The sequence below is a fragment of the Mesoplodon bidens genome (genome assembly GCF_964165515.1).
Source record: "Mesoplodon bidens genome assembly, chromosome: 15".
NCBI lineage: Eukaryota > Metazoa > Chordata > Mammalia > Artiodactyla > Ziphiidae > Mesoplodon > Mesoplodon bidens.
In genome coordinates this window covers 53788386-53807458 of record NC_138171.1, presented here as the reverse complement: position 1 = coordinate 53807458, position 19073 = coordinate 53788386, and the positions used below count along the sequence as shown (strand labels likewise).

The window sequence follows — 19073 nt, the reverse complement described above, 5'->3', positions numbered from 1 at the left end:
CTTTTTCTCCCTTGGAATTTAAGCTCCATGAAGGTTTTTTGGTCACCTCTGTATCCCCAGGGCTGAGAACAGTGCCTGATGCATAGTGGATACAGGAAATGTGTTAAATAAGTGACTGAATGAGTTGCATCTTGATTGTTTAAGGCATGCCCTGTGTAACCATTGGACATTAACACATCTGTGTATATATCCCAGATTGGAAAGAACCATGAGCTGATATTGCCCATTTCTCTCAGGGCTGGTTTAGAAACCATCTTTGTGGGTTCAGGCTAGGAGATGGCACCACTGTGGTCGATATTGTGCCCCTTCTGGCCTTGGAAGGTGGCTCTGCCCATTTTCTTGGCCATTCGTTTGTTAATCCGTCCATCTGCTTATCTGCTGTGTGCCACGGGGACATCTGGTACATGAGCCACCATATGAAATGGTGCCCCTTGGATTGTGCAGTGCACATCCTGTACAACCCCACATGGCCATCGGATGCACCAGGTGCTGGGAGTAGAGTGGTAGAGAAGACCTAGGAATGGTCTCAAGAGTTCACAGTATGATGGGGGAGACAAACACTAAATAATCAAGGACATCATCGTGCTAAACACGGTGCTGGAGGCGAGCCTGGGGAGCTGGAAGAACCCTGAGATGGGGTCCCCGTTCCAGCCTGGGGGGTCCAAGATGATATCTAAGCCAAGTCACCTCCTCTTCCCCCTTCTCTCCACGTGGAGCTGGCTCAGAGCAAGGTGTTCGTGTCCTTGAAGAAGCAGAGGCTGTGGGCTGGTGAGAGGCCTGTGCCATCTCCCAGCTGGCACGCCTGCCCTGTGCTCTGTAATACTTTCTCTCTCTCCCTCTGGTGCCCGGAAAACAAGTGTGAAGACAGAAGGTCTGTCTGCATTTTTCTAGCTCTCTTTATGTTTGAACACTTGGAGCTTTTAGAGTAGGGGGCTGGCCCAGGCAGTGTACTTGTCAGGGATGCGCCCAGAACACGTGGGATGGGGAAACCGAGGCACAAATGCAGCAGGTCCCTCAACTGTCCTTGCCCCTCACCCTTAAGGAAAGACATTCATCCAAACCCTCTGGGCATTTAAGTGGGGGAACTCAAGGGTAGGGAGTTTTACCTTGGTACTTAACGCTTTCTTGGGTCTTGTGAATTCCCAGGCACCAATGTGATGGATGAGGAGGAAGGTCAGTGACAGCGAGGTGGAGTTGGCTGTGCTTGCAGAATGAGGCTGCAGATGGGCTTGTCCTGCTGTTGCATGCCTGGGAAGGGACCCTTGAATGTCTGCCTTTCCATCCCTTTCCATCATTCATCCAGCATTTATTGGGCGCCTGCTCTGTGCCCGGCTTTGTGGTTGGCCCTTGGGGATACAGTTCGAATCTCCAGATTTCTTACAGGTCGGCTGAGTGACCTCGGCTAAGCTTTACCATCTTTGCAGGTCAAATGACCATGACCAGCATGCCTTGAAGGAGATCCTGGTTGCGAAATGCCTGGCACACAGTAGGTGGACAATGAATGGTAACAGTTTGATTATAATGACCCCACCCATACCTCCTGGGCATGATCAAGACCCAGGCAGGCCAAGGCAGCACCGGGGTGATGGGTTCCTGATGGAGTAGCTGCAGGTGGCTGGGGCACCGGAGGTGGGATGTTTCTAGAAGAACTTCAGCAGGAAAGGCTGCCCTGGCCCCCTCTGGTGACAGAAAAGTGTGAACCCGCCACCAGAGCAGACCCCTCCCTCTTGTCTTCTGTAACCGGTACGTGTGGCTGAGGGTCCAGAGAGAGGCCCCTTTTGGAAGCCACAGGAGCCAACTCCAGCCAGTTAAACAAGGGTGTTTATAGGCAGCTCAGAAATCAAAGGCAGAACTGAACAAGCAGGACTCAGGCAGTGGGAACTCTGGGCATGAGACTCCTTTAGGACAGAGCAGCTGGACAGATCTTTGGTCCTGAGGCCACCGATGGCTGAAGGTGCCGGGGGGAGGGGTTCTGATAGGCTGGCCTTGGGCAGGTTCCCCCTTGGCTGGGGAGCCTGGGCATCCTGGCAGACAGGCCTGGGAGACTCGGGAGGAGGGGGACTAAGCCCCTGAAAATAATGGGGTGGTGCGGCACACACGTTTGGTTCCCCTCCTAGGACTCTCGGTCCCTCCCTTGCAGACGAGAATTTTCCAGCTGCCCCAGTTGGCATATCACCTGTGGGCTAACTGGGTGGAGAAGACGGGGAGGCAGCCATGGAGGCCAATGTGGGGGCCTCTACTGTGTGGGAAGCAGGAGGGGGAGGGAAGGTTGAGGCTCCCAGAGGGCCCCTGGGCAGCCGTGCAGGACAGAGGGCTCTCTGAAGCACCCGCCGCAGGACAGGTGTCTCTGGGAGTGTTTTAAAGCATCCCCATCCCTGCACAGAGCAAGACAGTCAAGGCCGGGCTTGGGCCCCAGTGCTGTGCATGTATATGAGCACTGTCTGCATGTGGCTGCATGGGAAGTCCTGCTTGTTATCACTCTTCTTTTCTGTTTGTTTTAGGGTTTTTTTCCAATTAAAAAAAAAAAAGGATGCTGATATTTAAAGAAACATTTAAAGCAGTGATTCTCAATCCTGGCTCTGCCCCAGAATTACCTGTGAGACACGTTTAAAAATGCAGATATAACAGTAAGTGCCTCATCAGCATCTTACATTTACCGAGCACCAGGCACAACCTCATTTCGTCCTCCCGCTAATGAGGGTGGGTGCTGTTGTTGCTCCCATTTTGCAGATGTGGAAGTTGAGGCTCAGAGGTTCATTGCTTCCGCAGTACCCACAGCTGGGAAGTGAGAGAACACTTCCCACACGTCCCAGCTACCTGACTGTGCTCTCAGCATGGAGGTTGGCCTCCCTGGCAGAGTCAGTGCAGGGACCTGGCTGGCCCAGGGCATTCTGGATGATTCATTCACAGCCAAGATTGAGAATCACCAGCTCAGAGCTCCTCCCATCAATCCAGGAATGACTCCCAGCCCTGGTTCCCTTCCATCTTCTGTTTCTTCCTGTGGCTGTCACCTGAGAGAGCCTGCCTTTCTGGGTTCTGCTTTAATTCATGTCACATCAGCATGTTCTCAGGGTCACTGCTGGCTGCGTATTTATCCCCTCATATAACGTCTGTCCTGCATCCCCTCCTCTTCCGGGGTCAGTCCTTTGGAGCCCTACCTTATGCTTCTCTCTCCTGCTTTCTCTGTCCTGGCACCAAAGAGTGAGGAAATCAGTGCAAAGTGGGCGGTAATACACGTATCACTGAGTTGTTGGAAGATTAAAGGAGAGACTGTATTTCAACACATAACAGTGGCTGACAATAAATGTTAGCCACCGTTCTTAAGGTGACGGTGATCATTGTTGATGCTGGGCAGATACTTCTGGGATTGGGGCAGATATCCGGCTGGTATGGTGTCCCGTGGTGGCTGTATCAGTTGTTGAAGTGTTGAAATAGTTCCTTATTACTGGAAAAGCAGCCACTGCCCTAGCAGTCCCAGGTACCCCTTACCCTGATCTTCAGGCCCTCCCCTTGATCCGGCAAACAGAGGGTTAACTCTTGGCTGGGGGCATCTGGGACTCTAGTGTCTGATGCCCTTGTCAAAACTGGTTGTCATTTATTTTAGGTTTCACCCCTGCTTGGGATGCTTGGGGACCAGAGGACTGTGCCCTTTCCCCCGAATGGTTCACTGTGTCCTGGCTCCATTATCTGAGCTTCACACAGCACAGGTGCCATCACCAGAACTGGATTTTACTGGTCGCTTCTGGCACAGGGCACTTGCTCGGGCCCAGGGCCCTTGAGACGGTTGCAAAGCACCATCCCTGCCCCAAGGAAGCTGGCTCCAATATCTCCTGCAGCCCAGATGGGGAACCTGTCCGTGGCTGCAGCAAAGCAGGTCTTGCTTTCTGAGCTTCCGGGAGGCCAGGTTATCTGCCATCTCCCCGCACAGTGACAGGTTTTGGTGTCCAGCTCTTAAAGCCACGATTCCCCCTCCCCGCTTCTGCCAGGCTTAGCAGGTGTTGGCAGGCCAGGGAAGGAGGTGAAGCAGGTGGAGAACGGCATGCTGGTGACGGACGCTGTGGGGAAGCAACTGCAGAGGTAAGGCGGGGGGTGGGGGTGGGGACACCCTGGGGATTCTCCCGGCACCACGTTTCTGCCCCCTGCCTGGCGGTGGGTGGGGAGAGGAGGGAGAAGGGTGCCCGCGGCGAGGCTCACCTACCAAAAAAGGCCTTCAGCTTCTGCCTCCCTCCCAAATCCTTGGGGGGGACTTCACTTCCCAGGGAACAGAGGCCCAAAGGGGAAGCCTGGTTCTGTTCCTGTGAGGTGGCATGGCTCACACAGGCCTCACGATTTACCCATCTGTCTGCGCTTCTGACACTCAAGCTCCCTACATGGTGTGTGTGGCTCTTTGCTCAAGTCACGCAGAGGGGCCTGGAACGTTCAGGCTTTAAGAAGCAGCAGCTGATTCAAAATAGAGTAATAGTGACGGCTGCGTTTTATGCCCTGTTAGGAGCCAGGCACAGTGCCAAGCCCTGTACGGTCTATGGACCTGGAGGTAGTTACTACCATCTTCCCATTTTACGGATGAACAAACTGAGAGCTGTCCATAGGTCACGCAGCTGCAGAGAAGCTGAGCTTGAATTTGAACTGGAGTTCGGCTTCTGAGCCGATGCTCCTAAGTTCTACACTTCGGTGCTTTAAAGAAGGTTGCTTTTGGTTAGATCATTGGGTATTTGGAGGAGCAGCATTAACTTCCCTGTGCCTCAGTTTCCTCAGTTGTCAAATAGGGTCTTTGGTGCACTCACCTTGTAGGGTTGAAGGAAGGCTTGTGTGATACACTGCCTGTGAAGCCATCAGCACTCAGTAAATGCCACTCAGTTATTATTTGGGTGAACTGGGACCACCTAGGCTTACTTCTTTTGGGGTGGGGGGATTTCACAGAAATGGGCTGGGAAGGAAATTGGCACAAGCATCTGTGCCCCTCATAACCCTGCCCATGGTCCCCTCCTGGGCCTGGTATCATACACGAGAGGTGGACATACTTCCTTCCTTCTCTGTCCCAGTGGTGACGCGCGTGTGTGCGTGTGTGTGTAAAGCACTTAGAACAGGACCAATTAGCTGAGATGAGGCAGGCTCCTGCAGGCTGTCCTGGGACGTAGGGGCAGGTGACTGCGAGAGAGAGCCACGGGTGGACTGAGCAGAAACACACAGAACACTGGGTATTTGTTTTCCATTGCTACATAGCAAAGGATCACAAGCTTAGTGGTCTGTCCTCTCAGTTTCTGTGGGTCGAGGCGTCCAGGCACAGCTTAGCTGGCTCCTCTGCTCAGGGTCTCTCACAAGCTGTAACCAAGGCATTGGCCAGGCTGGGGTCTCACCTAAAGGCTGGGCTGGGGAAGGGTCGGCTTCCAAGCTCACGTAGCTGTTGGCAGGGTTCAGTTCCTCAGTTCCTAACTGGCCACAGCCTGGAGCATCCCTCCGTTTCCAGCTCCGTGGGCTTCTCCAACCTCTACACTCGCTTCATCAAGGCAGACAAACCAAGAAGGCAGTAGGGTTGACAACCAAGGTGGAAGTCGTACCCCATCCCTTTGCTTGTGTGGGTCTGAGCCGTGTATACACATGCACACGCACACGCACACACACCCATGTCATTCCCCAAGCATACACCTCCTCAGGGAAAGAGAGTGCCCCAGGGAGGAAAGTGCTCTGGATGATGATCTGTCATGATCTGCATAAAGCTGGTGAGTACTGGTGGGTAGGAAATGCTTTCTGAATAAAGTCCGCATAAAGGAGCGGTTCTTCCGTGGGGCCCTGGGGCCAGACCCTTCCCCTCTCCGGGTCACCTATGTAAAATCAGAAGGGTGAACTAGTTTGGTGCTTTGGGGGCCCACCTCTGCCCAGGGCCTCCATGCGGTTGACGCCCGTGTGCCTTGCTTCCCCAGACAGCTCAGCAGCTCCTCCTGTGGTGGGGACGTCAGCCGGCACCACACCAGCACCGCGGAGCTGCAGAAGCCCAGGCCCGTGGAGGAGGACACCTGGAAGCAGATGGAGGCAGACAAGGCTCAGACTGGGCAGGTGAGGGCGATGGCCCGCGTCGCTGTGCGTCCCTGGAGGCTGGGCCCTGTGCGGAGTGCTGGGGTCGTCTTAATTCATGTTTTCCTCACAAGGAGCCTCGAAAGGTACTGTTTTAAGGGCCGGAAACCAGACCGGAGGGCCTAGATGACTTGCCCCAGGTCACAGCTGATGCGTGACAGAGCTGGGATTTGAACCCGGCACTCAGATTCCAGGGTTGGTATCTGTAGTCTCTGCCGTCCTGACCACCGCCTCCTTTGAGCAACTGGGGCCCTTGTTAGCTGTAGGTGACCCGGACCCCTTAAATCAGGGCTTCCCACCTCACGGGGTTCAGTTGTGTGTGCCTTGGTTTTAGGTCATCACAGACTCAGCCCTATAGAACATTAATTATGTAGTCAGAAAAAATTGTTTTTCACTTTTTAATTTTTATTTTTGCCCTTATGATTACAGGCAGATCCTGTTTTATCGTGCTTTGCTTTATTGCACTTAACAAATACTGCATTTTTTTTTACAAATTGGAGGTTTATGGCAATCCTGCATGGAACCCTGGTGCCATTTTTCCAGCAGCGTTTGCTCACTTTGTGTCTCTTTGCCACATGTGGTAGTTCTTGGAATATTTCACACTTTTTCGTTAGTATTATAATTTATTGTTATTATTACTATATAAAATATTATATTGGTTATTATTATACTGTATTAACATTATATTATGATATTTGTGATCTGTGATCTTGGATGTTACTACTACAACTCACTGAAGGCCCAGATGATGGTTAGCATTTTTTAGCAATCAAGTATTTTTTAAATTAAGGTGTGTATATTGTTTTTTTAGACATAATGGTATTGCACACTTAATAGACTACAGTATAGTGTAAACATAACTTTTATATGCACTAGGAAACTGGAAAATTCATGTGACTCACTTTATTGCGATATTTGCTTTATTGCAGTGGTCTGGAACCAAACCCATAATGTCTCTGAGGTGTGCCTGTATGTCAGTGAGAAAGTCTCGGCTGGGGCTTTGTCTTTAATACCTGTCTTAGTCCCTTTGGGCTGCTGTAACAGAAGACCAATGTAGAGGTGGCTTAGAAATGACATACGTTGGGGACTTGCCTGGCAGTCCAGTGGTTAAGACTTCATGTTCCAATGCAGGGGATGTGGGTTCAATCTCTGGTCGGGGAGCTAAGATCCCACAAGCCTCGGGGCCAAAAAACCAAAACGTAAAACAGAAGCACTATTGTAACAAATTCAGTAAAGACTTTAAAAATGTTCCACATCCAAAAAGAAAGAAAGAAAAATGACATGCATTTATCGCTCATAATTCTGGATGCTGGCAAGTCAAAAATCATGGCACCAGCAGATGCAGTGTCTAATGAGATCTTCCTGGTTCATAAATGGCCATCTTCTTGCTGTGTCCTCACATGACAGAAGGGATGAGGGAGCTCTCTGGGGCCCCTTTTATAAGGGCACTAATCCCATTTATGAGGACTCCACCCTCACGGCCTAATCACCTCTCAAAGGCCCCACCTCCTAATACTGTCACATGGAGTGGGGGTGGGGGTGGGATTAGGATTTCAACTTACAAATTCGGGAAGAGACACGAACATTCCACCTATAGCACTAACAGTCACAAACTTCTCTTTGTAACAAGGAGAGCGGGTTTCAAGCTCTTGTTTTACTGTGTTTTTTTATGATCATCTGTTTTGGGCAAGTGTCAATTTTCTGTTTATGATAGTGATGCAAAGTTTATTTTTAAAATTAAAGTGGGGCTTCCCTGGTGGCGCAGTGGTTGAGAGTCCGCCTGCCGATGCAGGGGACACGGGTTCGCACCCGGTCTGGGAAGATCCCACATGCCGCAGAGCGGCTAGGCCCGTGAGCCATGGCTGCTGAGCCTGCGCGTCCGGAGCCTGTGCTCTGCAAGGGGAGAGGCCACAACAGTGAGAGGCCCGCCTACCGCAAAAAAAAAAAAAAAAAAAAAAAAAAAAAAAATTAAAGTGGTCTTTTTTTTTTAATAAGGAGTAGTGTTTTAAAAGTAAGTTTTTAAAAAGTACACAAATAAAAACGAACCTATGAAAGGTGATACAGGAACGAGCAGGGTTGGGGCACTGTTCTCTCAGATCTACCTTGGACACATCCAGAATTTCCTGGGCCCTCTGTTTCCAGCTCCTTACCTCATCTTGGTCACACCTGTGGCTGGGGGCAGAGGTGGCTGTAGGGTGTCTTCCTCCCTTGCTCTTTGTGACCCTCCAGGGAGCCAGAGAAATGACCCAGAATCAAGGACTTGAGAAGGAAGGGCCAGAGGTTCCAGTCCCATTTAATCCTCACTTAATCCCCACACCACCCAGAGCAGGTGGGTCCCGCCAGTATCCGCATTCTACATGCAAGGAAAACCAAGACCTGGGGGCTTGTAACTTGCCGAAGTCTGAACAGGAGTGGAGCTGGGCTTAGCCCACCCCGGTCACTTCTGACTCCCACGCCCACCTTGTTCCTCAGCTCATGAGGAAGCGTCCCAAGTTCTGCAGAGCAACTCGGGGTCAGCAGGCAGCTCAGCTGCATGAGGGGGCCAGGTGGTGAGATAAACACGTTCTTTATTTTTACACCCCCTCCCCACTCTTTCCGTTTGAAAAACAGAGACTTGGAAAGTAAAAATGAGAAGGAAGCACTCAGTTATACCTTGGACCTCTGTTCTTCCACCTGCTTCCTTTTTGTTTGTTTGTTTTTGCTGTACGCGGGCCTCTCACCACTGTGGCCTCTCCCGTTGCGGAGCACAGGCTCCGGACACGCAGGCTCAGCGGCCATGGTTCACGGGCCCAGCTGCTCCGTGGCATGTGGGATCTTCCCGGACCGGGGCATGAACCCGTGTCCCCTGCATCGGCAGGCAGACTCTCAACCACTGTGCCACCAGGGAAGCCCTCACCTGCTTCCTTTTAACCAGACTGCACCTCAAACAGATGACGTTTATGACCCAAAATTCAGCATGAAAAGCCTGATGTGACAATGAGCACACACACAGGGAAAGATACCTGGAGTTTGTTGAAACCACACCAAGCGGATTGGGTGTGGGGCTGGCCCAAAGCACATTGTCCCTTTCTGTGGTGTTCAGCCACCCTTTGACTGGCTACACGTAATTACGTAGCCCCCATGCTGGGCTCCATAGGGATATAGGAGTGAAAGAAGCCCCCAACTGTCACCTGGTGGAGTTGGGGAACGGGCTGAGCAATGGGAGGCCAGTTGCGATTGGGAGGAATTGGTGTTGGGTGTTCAGAGGACTGGGGGTGGGGGGGATGTGACACTTGGTCGTGGGTGCTAGGCAACACGTCCCATCTTCCCATTTTCTTCAGACTCTTTGATAGCTTCCTGATGGTCCTGGAGTAAAAATCGGAATCCTGGACAGGATCTCTCAGGCCCTGTGTGGTCTGGCTGGTCCCTGTTCTTCAGCCTCATGTTGCTCCAGCCATCCTTTCCTCCTTTCAGGTTCCCTCCTACGTCAAGGCCTTTGCACATGCTGGTCCCTCTGCCTGGAGTGCCTTTTTTTCCATTTTCACCTGGTTAATTCTTTGATGTCCCTTCCTTAGGGAGAACCTCCTCTGATACCTCCCCACCCTGGGTTAGGTCAGGATGCCCAGTTTTATACTCGTATGAAAGCATGTACCACTTCCAGCCCTTCTCTGGGATTATGCATTTATCTGGGCAATGATTTGTTGAAAGCCTGTCTTGCCACTTGACTGGAAGCTCCATGAGGGCAGAAACCTTGACTTTGCTGCTGATGACTTCTTTGCCAAAGAACTAAGGGGGAGGGGGTCGTGGGCATTAGCACAGGTTAGGGGGCTGGACCACAGAGCCTGTTGAAGTTCCTGACCTTGGGTGGGCATGGCTGGTGGGTGCATTCTGTAAGATGCCTTCTCTCTCTGGTCTCAGGTCAAGCTCTCCGTATACTGGGACTACATGAAGGCGATAGGACTTTTCATCTCCTTTCTGAGCATCTTCCTTTTCCTGTGTAACCACGTTGCTTCTCTGGCCTCTAACTATTGGCTCAGTCTCTGGACTGATGACCCCATCGTCAATGGGACCCAGGAGCACACGAAAGTCCGGCTGAGCGTCTATGGAGCCCTGGGCATTTCTCAAGGTGGGCCTCCCTGCCCCCCACCTGCTGTTGGCACTTGGAGCCACTTCTATGTCTTGTTACAGGATTGGGTCCCCCAGCTTGTCAGGGTTTTGCAGACCCACAAACCAAACACACATGAATAGTAACTATCACATAATAGACACTGAGGTATTTGTAGAATGAATGTTTCTCGAATGCTCTGTTTCGTGTGACGCTAGGAGACAGAGGGGAGGGGAGCTCCAATATGCCCATTTTACAGATGAGGAAAGTTGAGAAATAGAAGACGACCAAGGGCCCTTGCCCCTCGTTGTTCTGGCAGGGTAATGGTGTTTCTGTAAAGTCTTATTTGTGGACTTTTGCCTGCTGCCTAAAGGTGGGAATTAGTTTATACTAGTGGTTCATAACGCAGGCAGTGTTGTCCTCAGAGGGCATTTAGCAATATCTAGCAATACTTAGAGTTGTCACAGCTTCAGAGTAGGGGTGGGTACTACTGGCATCTAGAGGCCAGGAATGTTGCTAAACATCCTGCAGTACACAGCACAGCCTCCACAGCAGAGGATGTTCCAGCCCCAGATGTTAATAGGGAGGAAGTTGAGAAATCCTGCATATACCCTTCCTGTGGTCCCATGAAGGTACCTAGACACAGCAGCGTTAATAGTCATAGCTAATGTTTACTGAGCACTTACTTGGTGCCTGGTTCTGTTTTAAACACTTTAAGGTGTTTTAATTTATTTTACTTTTGCAGCAATCACATGAGGTAGGAGCTAATGTTTTCCCCATTTTAGAGATGCAGAAACTGAGGCCCAGAGGGGTTAAGTAAGTTGCCCAAAGTCATGAAGCTAATACATGGCACAGCTGGCATTGAGCAAGGCAGAGTGGCTCAGAGCCCATCCTCTTCACCACCACACTACATGGTCCCTGAGCTATGTGTTTATGTGCTCATAAAAATGATGTTTTTATGATAAATAAGTGAATACATTCTGCATGTTGAGCATTTCTTGTGTACCAGGCACATTGCCAGGTGGGCCCTTTATGTTCAGCAGTGCTACAAGATGTGTCATTGTCCCCATTTTACAGTTGAAGAAACTGAGGTGCAGAGAGGTTAAGTGACTTAAGGAAGGTCCCATGGCTGGTGAGTGGCAGCGATAGGAGTTGGCTCCAGAGTCTGTTGTCCTAGCCCCTGCCTCATGGCTTCCTTCTTTGATCAAGGAGATCAAGATCGAAGCCTCTCTATCCCTGTGAAATCACCTCTCTGAACAGAAAGGGTGCCCTACTGTGGCTTGTTTGGAGGGACCATAAATGTCTCTTGATCTCCAAGAGATGGCTTTGAAAAAACCAGAAGAACAGGCATGGAGTTCTTAAATTTCTTAATCCCTAAAACTCCCTCAAAGGGCTAGGGTCTGTGGCCTTCAGATTATAATTAAGAGAAGATAGAGCACAGAGAGGGTGTGATATTGACCTGGACCCACAGCAGCAATGTCTGTTCCAGAGCTGTGCTGTCCAGTATGGTAGCCACCGGCCTCATGTGGCTATTTGAATTTCAGCTCATAAAAATTAAATAAAATTAAGATTCAGTTATAGATTTACACTAGCCATATGACAAATGCTTAATAGTCCCATGTCGCTAGTGGCTACCACATGGGACAGCACAGATTCATACCATTTCCATTATCGCAGAAAGTTCTGTTGTACAGCGCTGGTCTAGAGGATGTGGCATACAGATGAAGAGCATGACACTGGAGCAGGCTGCTGCCATTGGAACCCCAGCTCTGCTTCTGATTGGCTGAGTCTATTGAGGGCAAAGGAATTCACCTATCTGAGCTTCAATTTCCTTACCTCTGTGGCATGAGTACTAATAGAACTTATACAGGGTCCTCATAAGGATTAGATGCATGTAAAACTCACACAGTGAGGTTTGTGCATACTAAGTGCTCGATTAATAATTGCCACCATTATTATTGTTATTAGAAGCTGGGAGTCCAGGCTGCTTGGTCCACATGGTCACGTGGCCACTCGTCCCTGCCCTCAGCTCGGTCCCTCTCCCATCGTGGAATTTAACGCCAGAGTGTTTGTAGGTATCACAGTGTTCGGCTACTCCATGGTGGTGTCCGTTGGGGGCATCTTCGCCTCACGCCGCCTGCACCTGGACCTGCTGCATAACGTCCTCAGGTCGCCCATGAGCTTCTTCGAGCGGACCCCCAGCGGGAACCTGGTGAACCGCTTCTCCAAGGAGCTGGACACGGTGGACTCGATGATCCCGCAGGTCATCAAGATGTTCATGGGCTCCCTGTTCAATGTCATTGGCGCCTGCATCATCATCCTGCTGGCCACTCCCATGGCGGCCGTCATCATCCCGCCCCTGGGCCTCATCTACTTCTTAGTCCAGGTAAGAGGTGGGGTCTTAGGGTCCAGGACGAACCCAGCTCTGTATCACTCTCCATGTGAGCACAGGGCTCCCTTTGTTTTATGTTTCCTCAGTGTGGGGCTGTGGAGGATGTGCTGGAGGAGGGTTAGATTTATTTTTATCAGTTTTGAATACCTAAGTGGATTGTTTTTAGCTTGCTATAACCAATATCCTTTTTTCCTAATAATAAGTGTTTTTTTTTTAAAGCTGTAATTTATAAAAGAAAATAAGCTATAGCCATAAAGGTATCTTTATTATTAAAATTCCTTTAAGTATGAAATTCTTTAGGTCCTAAGTTCCCCTGCAGATAATGAAGACATGAATAACAGCAACTTAAATATTTTTTTCCCTTGTAATAGAAATCTTGAGGTAGGCTGTTCAGGGCTGGTGTGGCAGCTCCATGAGTTTGTTAATATCCCAGACTCCTTCACTGTGGGGTTTTTTTTTTGGCGGGGGGAGGGTGGGTGTTCTATCGTCTTTGCCTTCCGTTCTTAAGTTGGTCTTATGGTCCAAGTTGGCTACTGGAGCTCCAGCCATCACATTTCTATTTCAGAAAATAAGCTTGAGGAAGGGGAACAGGGCAAGGGAACATTTGACAGCTGAGTCAGCATCAGCTGTGGTGCTTCCAGTTGACAGATGAGCATGTTGAGGCCCAAGTGGTGGAGCTGGGAATGTGAACTCGTGCCCGATTCGAAAGCTCTTGCTGGTAACTGCAGTGCTACATGGTGCTTTCCTGCCTCTGAGAGGTTAGCTGCAGCACAGCTGCTAGTGGGGGACTGCTGTTTAGATGGGAGCGTAATGACTGCTGCACAAAATAAGAGTAAGAAACCACGAGGTGCTCCATACCTCAAACCACACTCTGTGTGGCCTGTTCGTGTGGGTCCTGGGAGGCCTTGGCCCAGTCAGCCAGCGCCCAAACCCTCCCACACTGTGGCCCAGTGACTGGTGAGTGTGGAATCAGAGCAGGTCCCGGACCCTCGCTGTGTTCTCTTTAAATTGGTGCCAGCTTTTCTGGAAAGTCATCCAGCTGCATTTACCAAAAATGTTATCCGAGTTCATACCCTGGCTGGACAATTTCCTGAAGGATCCAATTCAAGAGAACAAAATGGGCCAAATGTGACGTTTGAGGCAGCTCAAATATCTGCCAGTAGCAGGGCCTTGAGCACACCATGGAACAACTGGGTAATGGAATGTTATGTGCCTTTAATGGGAGAATTAGGAAGACACTGTTGCGACACCGACAATTTTATTTTTAAACAACAAAGGGAATGAAGTTAGCAAAGGACCATGTTGTTAGCACACTGTCATTATAACTAAGATGAAGTGCATAATGTGTGTGGGCAGGACTGGAAAGAGAGGCACAAAAATGAAAACACTGCCTTTCTAAGGGTTGAGATTATGGGAGAATTTAGTTTTTTAATGGCTTTTAACTGAATATATGCTTGTCCTATAGCCCAGCAGTCTCATTCCTCAGTGTATATGCAAAAGAAGAGAATCTATGGAGCCAAAAAAAAAAAAAGCTAGAATGTTCTTAGCATCTTGATTCATAGTAGCCCCAAATGTCCATCACAGGAGGATGGATGCATACACTGTGGTATATTTATACAATGACTCAGCAGTGAAAAGGAATGAACTACTAATACACACAAGGAGGATGAATCTCAGAGATACTATGTTGATCGAAAGAAGCCAAACACAAAAGAGTACATTTGTGTGATTGTGTTTTTATGAAGTTGAAGAACAGGCGAGTATGATGTGGTAAAAGTCAGAGTAGTGGCTCTAAGGGATATTGACTGTGAGAGGACACGAGAGAATTGTCTAGATTTTGATCAGGTAGTGGCTGTGCAGGTGTAGATAAACATAAAATCCATAAAGCTGTAAAGATTTAGTGCACTTTCCAGTGGATGTAAGTTGCATCTCAAAAAGTGGCTTGTAAGGGTATATATTCTCTCTCACTGTCTCTCTCGGGAAAAGATCTAAAAGGTTATACGCTGAAATCTGAATAGTGCTTATCTCTGGATTGTGGACTTAATGTAATGTTTATCTAATCTTTCTGTCTGTATCACTCCAAGATTTTAAAAAATGGATATACGTTACTGTTTTAACTTAAAAGCAAGTCATTTTTAGAAAAAGGAATGTAAGAGGTAAGATGATGTGGAACTCTATTGGGGCTTCCACATTGCTGGAATAAGGCATTTCTGCCTGTGGAACTGTTTGGCATCCATGAAAATTACCCAGCACACGTCTTAGTGTCTCGGCTCTCAGCCCACTTCCTGGCACAAGGCAGGTGTGTGTCGGGCAGTTATTTTCACTCATGAGACCAGGCACTGTCTTGGTCTCTGAAAGAGTAAGGTGAGTCCATGAGGTGTTTTATGTCTCTTGGAACAGAGCTTAAAAGGAAAGCTAATAATTATTTTTTTAAAATCAGGCTATTGGGCTTCCCTGGTGGCGCAGTGGTTGAGAGTCCGCCTGCCGATGCAGGGGACGTGGGTTCGTGCCCCGGTCCGGGAGGATCCCACATGCCGCGGAGCGGCTGGGCCCGTGAGTCATGGCCGCTGAGCCTGCGCGTCCGGAGCCTGTGCTCCGCAGCGGGAGAGGCCACAGCAGTGAGAGGCCCACGTACTGCAAAAAAAAAAAAAAAAAAAAAAAATCAGGCTATTCCTTAACAAAAATAAATCTCAGGTTAGCTTTTTAGAGGAAATAAAATTCTGAGGACATGACAAGTAGAATAAATTGAGCAGGTAAAATGTTTTAGAACTGTTTCCACCCAGGATGAAAGAAAGCCAGGGAGAGGAGGTGATTCCAGGAGAGGGTAATGGGGACAGATGCCGGGGGGCCTTGAGCCAGGCAGGAGGTCTGGATTTCATTTCGCCGCCAGAGGAAGAGATGGCATGTGACCGTGTGCAGGGATTGTCAGAACCACTGTTCGGAGATGGCCCTGGTTGGTGTGGTCCCTGGATGAGTTTTCAGAGTTTCTGGAGCCCCAGAAGGCTGCCCAGCTTGCGGTTCAAATGACCACATGAGCTGCCACCCAGAAAGAAGTGGCTGACCTTGGAGGCCCTGTCAGAGCCACCTGTTCTGTTCAGTGCTCTCCGTGGAAGGTCTCTGCCCCCAAAATGGCCCAGGGCACCCGGCGCAGGCCAGGAGGCAGGAGGCCATGTCCCTGAGCACCCTGTGTCTGCTTGCCGGACTCTGCTGTTGATGAAGCAGTGTTACATCTGCAGCACGTCCAGGAGAATAAAGGTGTCTTCAGATGACCAGTCCAGCCTGTGTCACAGCTCCTCAGCACTTCCAGTGAGCGACTCCATCTTGTGGACCATCTCGAACGAGCTGAATGCCCGGGGTTAGGGCAGGAGCAGAGTGGATGTGGTCACTGTCCATGGGGACAGGTGGAGGCAGGGTTTGCACTGAGGTCTGGTTGTCATAAAGCCACATTGCAGGGTCCATAAACCCTAGAGGTCAGTGGTATCAGAGGGGCCATGCAGTGCTGAGGTTAGTACTTTGACGGGGTTCAAATCCTAGCTCTGCCGCTTCCTAGCCACGTGACCTTAGGGAAGAGGTTGTCTTTAGTTACTTATTGTGAAACTGGAATGAGCACCTCGTAGGTTTTTGGTGAGGATTGCATGAGCTGATATATGTGAAAGAACTTAAAACAATCCTAGGACGCTGGGCTCCACGTAAGCGTTAGCTATTACCACCATCACCACCACCGGCAGTATTGTGGGCGCTGTGCCTGCCGTTCGCCAGCTGAGTCGGGACACCCTCTGAGAGCAGCCCAGCTCCAACATTTCGCCCCTGGAAGGATCCAGACGTTCTCCAGTGCAGCCCTGGGAGGCTGGGATGAGGGACCCTCGCCCACTCCCCGTCTGTTCTCTCCCACAGAGGTTCTACGTGGCCTCCTCCCGGCAGCTGAAGCGCCTCGAGTCAGTCAGCCGCTCCCCGGTTTATTCCCACTTCAACGAGACCTTGCTGGGGGTCAGCGTCATCCGTGCCTTCGAGGAACAGGAGCGCTTCATCCGCCAGAGCGACCTGAAGGTGGACGAGAACCAGAAGGCCTATTACCCCAGCATCGTGGCCAACAGGTGGGCGTGGGGCCGTGGGAGGGGGCAGGGGGAGCCTCTTGGTTCCTGGATGAGGGTGTGGAGCCATAGACTCGGTGCGAGGAGAGGACAGTGTAACCATTAAAAGCAGAAAGCACGGTCAGCACGCAGCTCCAGGGGCATTGGAGTGCAGGGACAAAGAGTTCTTCTGGGGTCAGAAGATACTGCAGGAACCATTATTTAGCTGTTGTCCTGGTGTTACAGGATCATCAGTGATGGCAGCCTCAGCCATTGAGTGTTTTTGTGCCATGCTTCTCATCACACCACCCCTGTGTGATGAGTATTGGAAGCAATTTACTTATATTAGGTTGAACTGTGTGAAATTGCCATTTGGGGGATCAAGAATGATTAAATATCATCAATCAAAAAAAGGGGATAGAAGTTTGCTAATTATTGACAAATCTGGAAAAGTATCCTCCTCACTTGCTTACATCCTGATGTATTTTTTGAGATGTGGGATGGAAAACTCTGGGGAGGGGTAATATTACCCTGGAAATGACCCACTGTGTACAATGTAATCCCATCATGTAAGACTGGGCAGGGAGATTGTGAATTACTGGAGAGAACCTTGCCTTCCCTTGAAGAATTTTTAGGGAGTTTGTCAAAATCTGGGTGTGTGTGGGAATAGCTCACACCCTGAGGACCAGTCACATGGATCTTAACGCTGTAGTGGAAAAAATATTGATAATACTGTCTTTTCTAGAATGCTTTACATTTTAAAACATTAAAATAATGTTCCTATGTGATATCTTATAAAAGTTAGCTTTAAACCAGTAAACCTGTTTATATTTTAAAGGTAAGGTAATACGTTTTAATGTTTCTGAAATGAGGGTGATCTGGGTCTGGGAACCCTTTGGCTGTGTTGAAAATGGTGGTTTATTTCTCACTCCCACCTCCCCCTCTCCTGCCAAGAAGAAAGTTATTTTAAATCAGGGGGTGCCTCTTATATAGTTGATGATGTCTTAGTATTTAGGAATTTTCTGGGACATATTTTTAAAAAACGCACACATGGGTATACTTTAAAGGTTTCAGTGAGAAAAAGTTGGTTCTTAAAAAGGCAAGCTTCAGTTTCCTGGAAAGGTCACTTCTGGAGAACTCTATTTTAGTTCTTGGGGTTGCCAGATTAGTGAGGGATTCCTGCAATTGTGTCCATTCGGCCCTCCTTCCCCATGTCCCATGAGCAGGGCAAACGAAGCGGGGAATTATTTCAGTTAGCAAAGTGGCCACCCCCCCGCCCCCCCAGCTGTAAATCAAGTCCCTGAAAAGCTGACTTCGGGCGCGCACGCACACGTGTGTGTGTGTGTGTGTGTGTGTCCATCCGTCCCTCTGCCTGTGTCTCCACGTAGGTGGCTGGCTGTGCGGCTGGAGTGTGTAGGCAACTGCATTGTCCTGTTTGCCTCCCTGTTTGCAGTGATCTCCCGGCACAGTCTCAGTGCTGGCTTGGTGGGCCTCTCGGTGTCTTACTCACTGCAGGTAAGAGGGGGTGCTCTCAGGTGGATTTTCCAGTTCTCTTAATGGGGAGCCAATTGTCAGGGTTTGGGGCCTTTGCTTTGGATCTCTGTGGGAGTGGGGGAGAGGAAAGGGGGCCAAGTAGAGTTTGACGAGCAGGTCTAGAGCCCAGTGACCGACTAGTGCAGGAGAGAAATTAGATGTGCGGCCCTGATTCCCCCATCAGCCAAGGAGAGTCCTTGATGGCATGAGAGGATGCCTCCAGCTACAAGAGAAATGTACTTAATCCTGTAAATTTCCCTTGAAGCACTGTGTTAGCTGCATCTCCCAAATTTTGATACATTGTGTTTTCTTCTTATCATCTGGTTCAAAATATCTCTTCATTTCCTTTCTGATTACTTGTGTGGCCCCTGGGTTATTTTGACATGTGGTGCTTGCTTAAGAGACACAATGTAGGAAGTCTGGCTACAGTATGTGGGGTTGCTGTTTTCTGTACCTTTGTTATCTGAAACATTTCATAATTAATAATGACTTCATGGAAATAAAGCAACTCTCACTTACTCTAGAAGCTCTGTGTGACTCTTCCACTCACAGGTCACCGCATACTTGAACTGGCTTGTTCGGATGTCATCTGAGATGGAGACCAACATTGTGGCCGTGGAGAGACTCAAGGAGTATTCAGAGACTGAGAAGGAGGTAAAGCAAGCCCCCGGCCTGACCTCTTGGCCATGATCTTCAGTGTGGCTTTACCCAAAAGAATCCTTTGAGCCCTACCATGTGGGCCTTCAATAGGCAACCTCTATCTGACAAAAATAATCTTCTGTTATTTGTTAATGTATTTTGTGGGGGGGCTTACATTATGGAAGATGCATCATACTAATTTTCTCTTTAAATAAGTTTAAAAATTAAATACAAATGAGTCATTTTAAAATATTAAAAGTCAGGAACAAAAGAATCAGTACAT

The 19073-nt window shown here is 49.4% G+C and overlaps 1 protein-coding gene across 2 annotated transcripts in view; it reads left to right on the top strand.

Annotated features, from left to right (window-relative positions):
• The window catches only part of ABCC1 (ATP binding cassette subfamily C member 1 (ABCC1 blood group)), a 137824-nt gene that overhangs the window by 109117 nt on the left and 9634 nt on the right, over positions 1-19073 (top strand). For both annotated transcript variants that reach the window (XR_014017680.1, XM_081257428.1), the window contains exons 20-26: positions 3987-4077; positions 5922-6054; positions 9970-10177; positions 12232-12542; positions 16443-16642; positions 18007-18133; positions 18704-18805. Coding sequence is in view for 1 of the 2 variants with exons in the window: in XM_081257428.1 (XP_081113554.1) it covers positions 3987-4077; positions 5922-6054; positions 9970-10177; positions 12232-12542; positions 16443-16642; positions 18007-18133; positions 18704-18805 (1172 nt within the window). In the remaining variant the exon portion in view is untranslated. The remainder of the gene's footprint in view (positions 1-3986; positions 4078-5921; positions 6055-9969; positions 10178-12231; positions 12543-16442; positions 16643-18006; positions 18134-18703; positions 18806-19073) is intronic.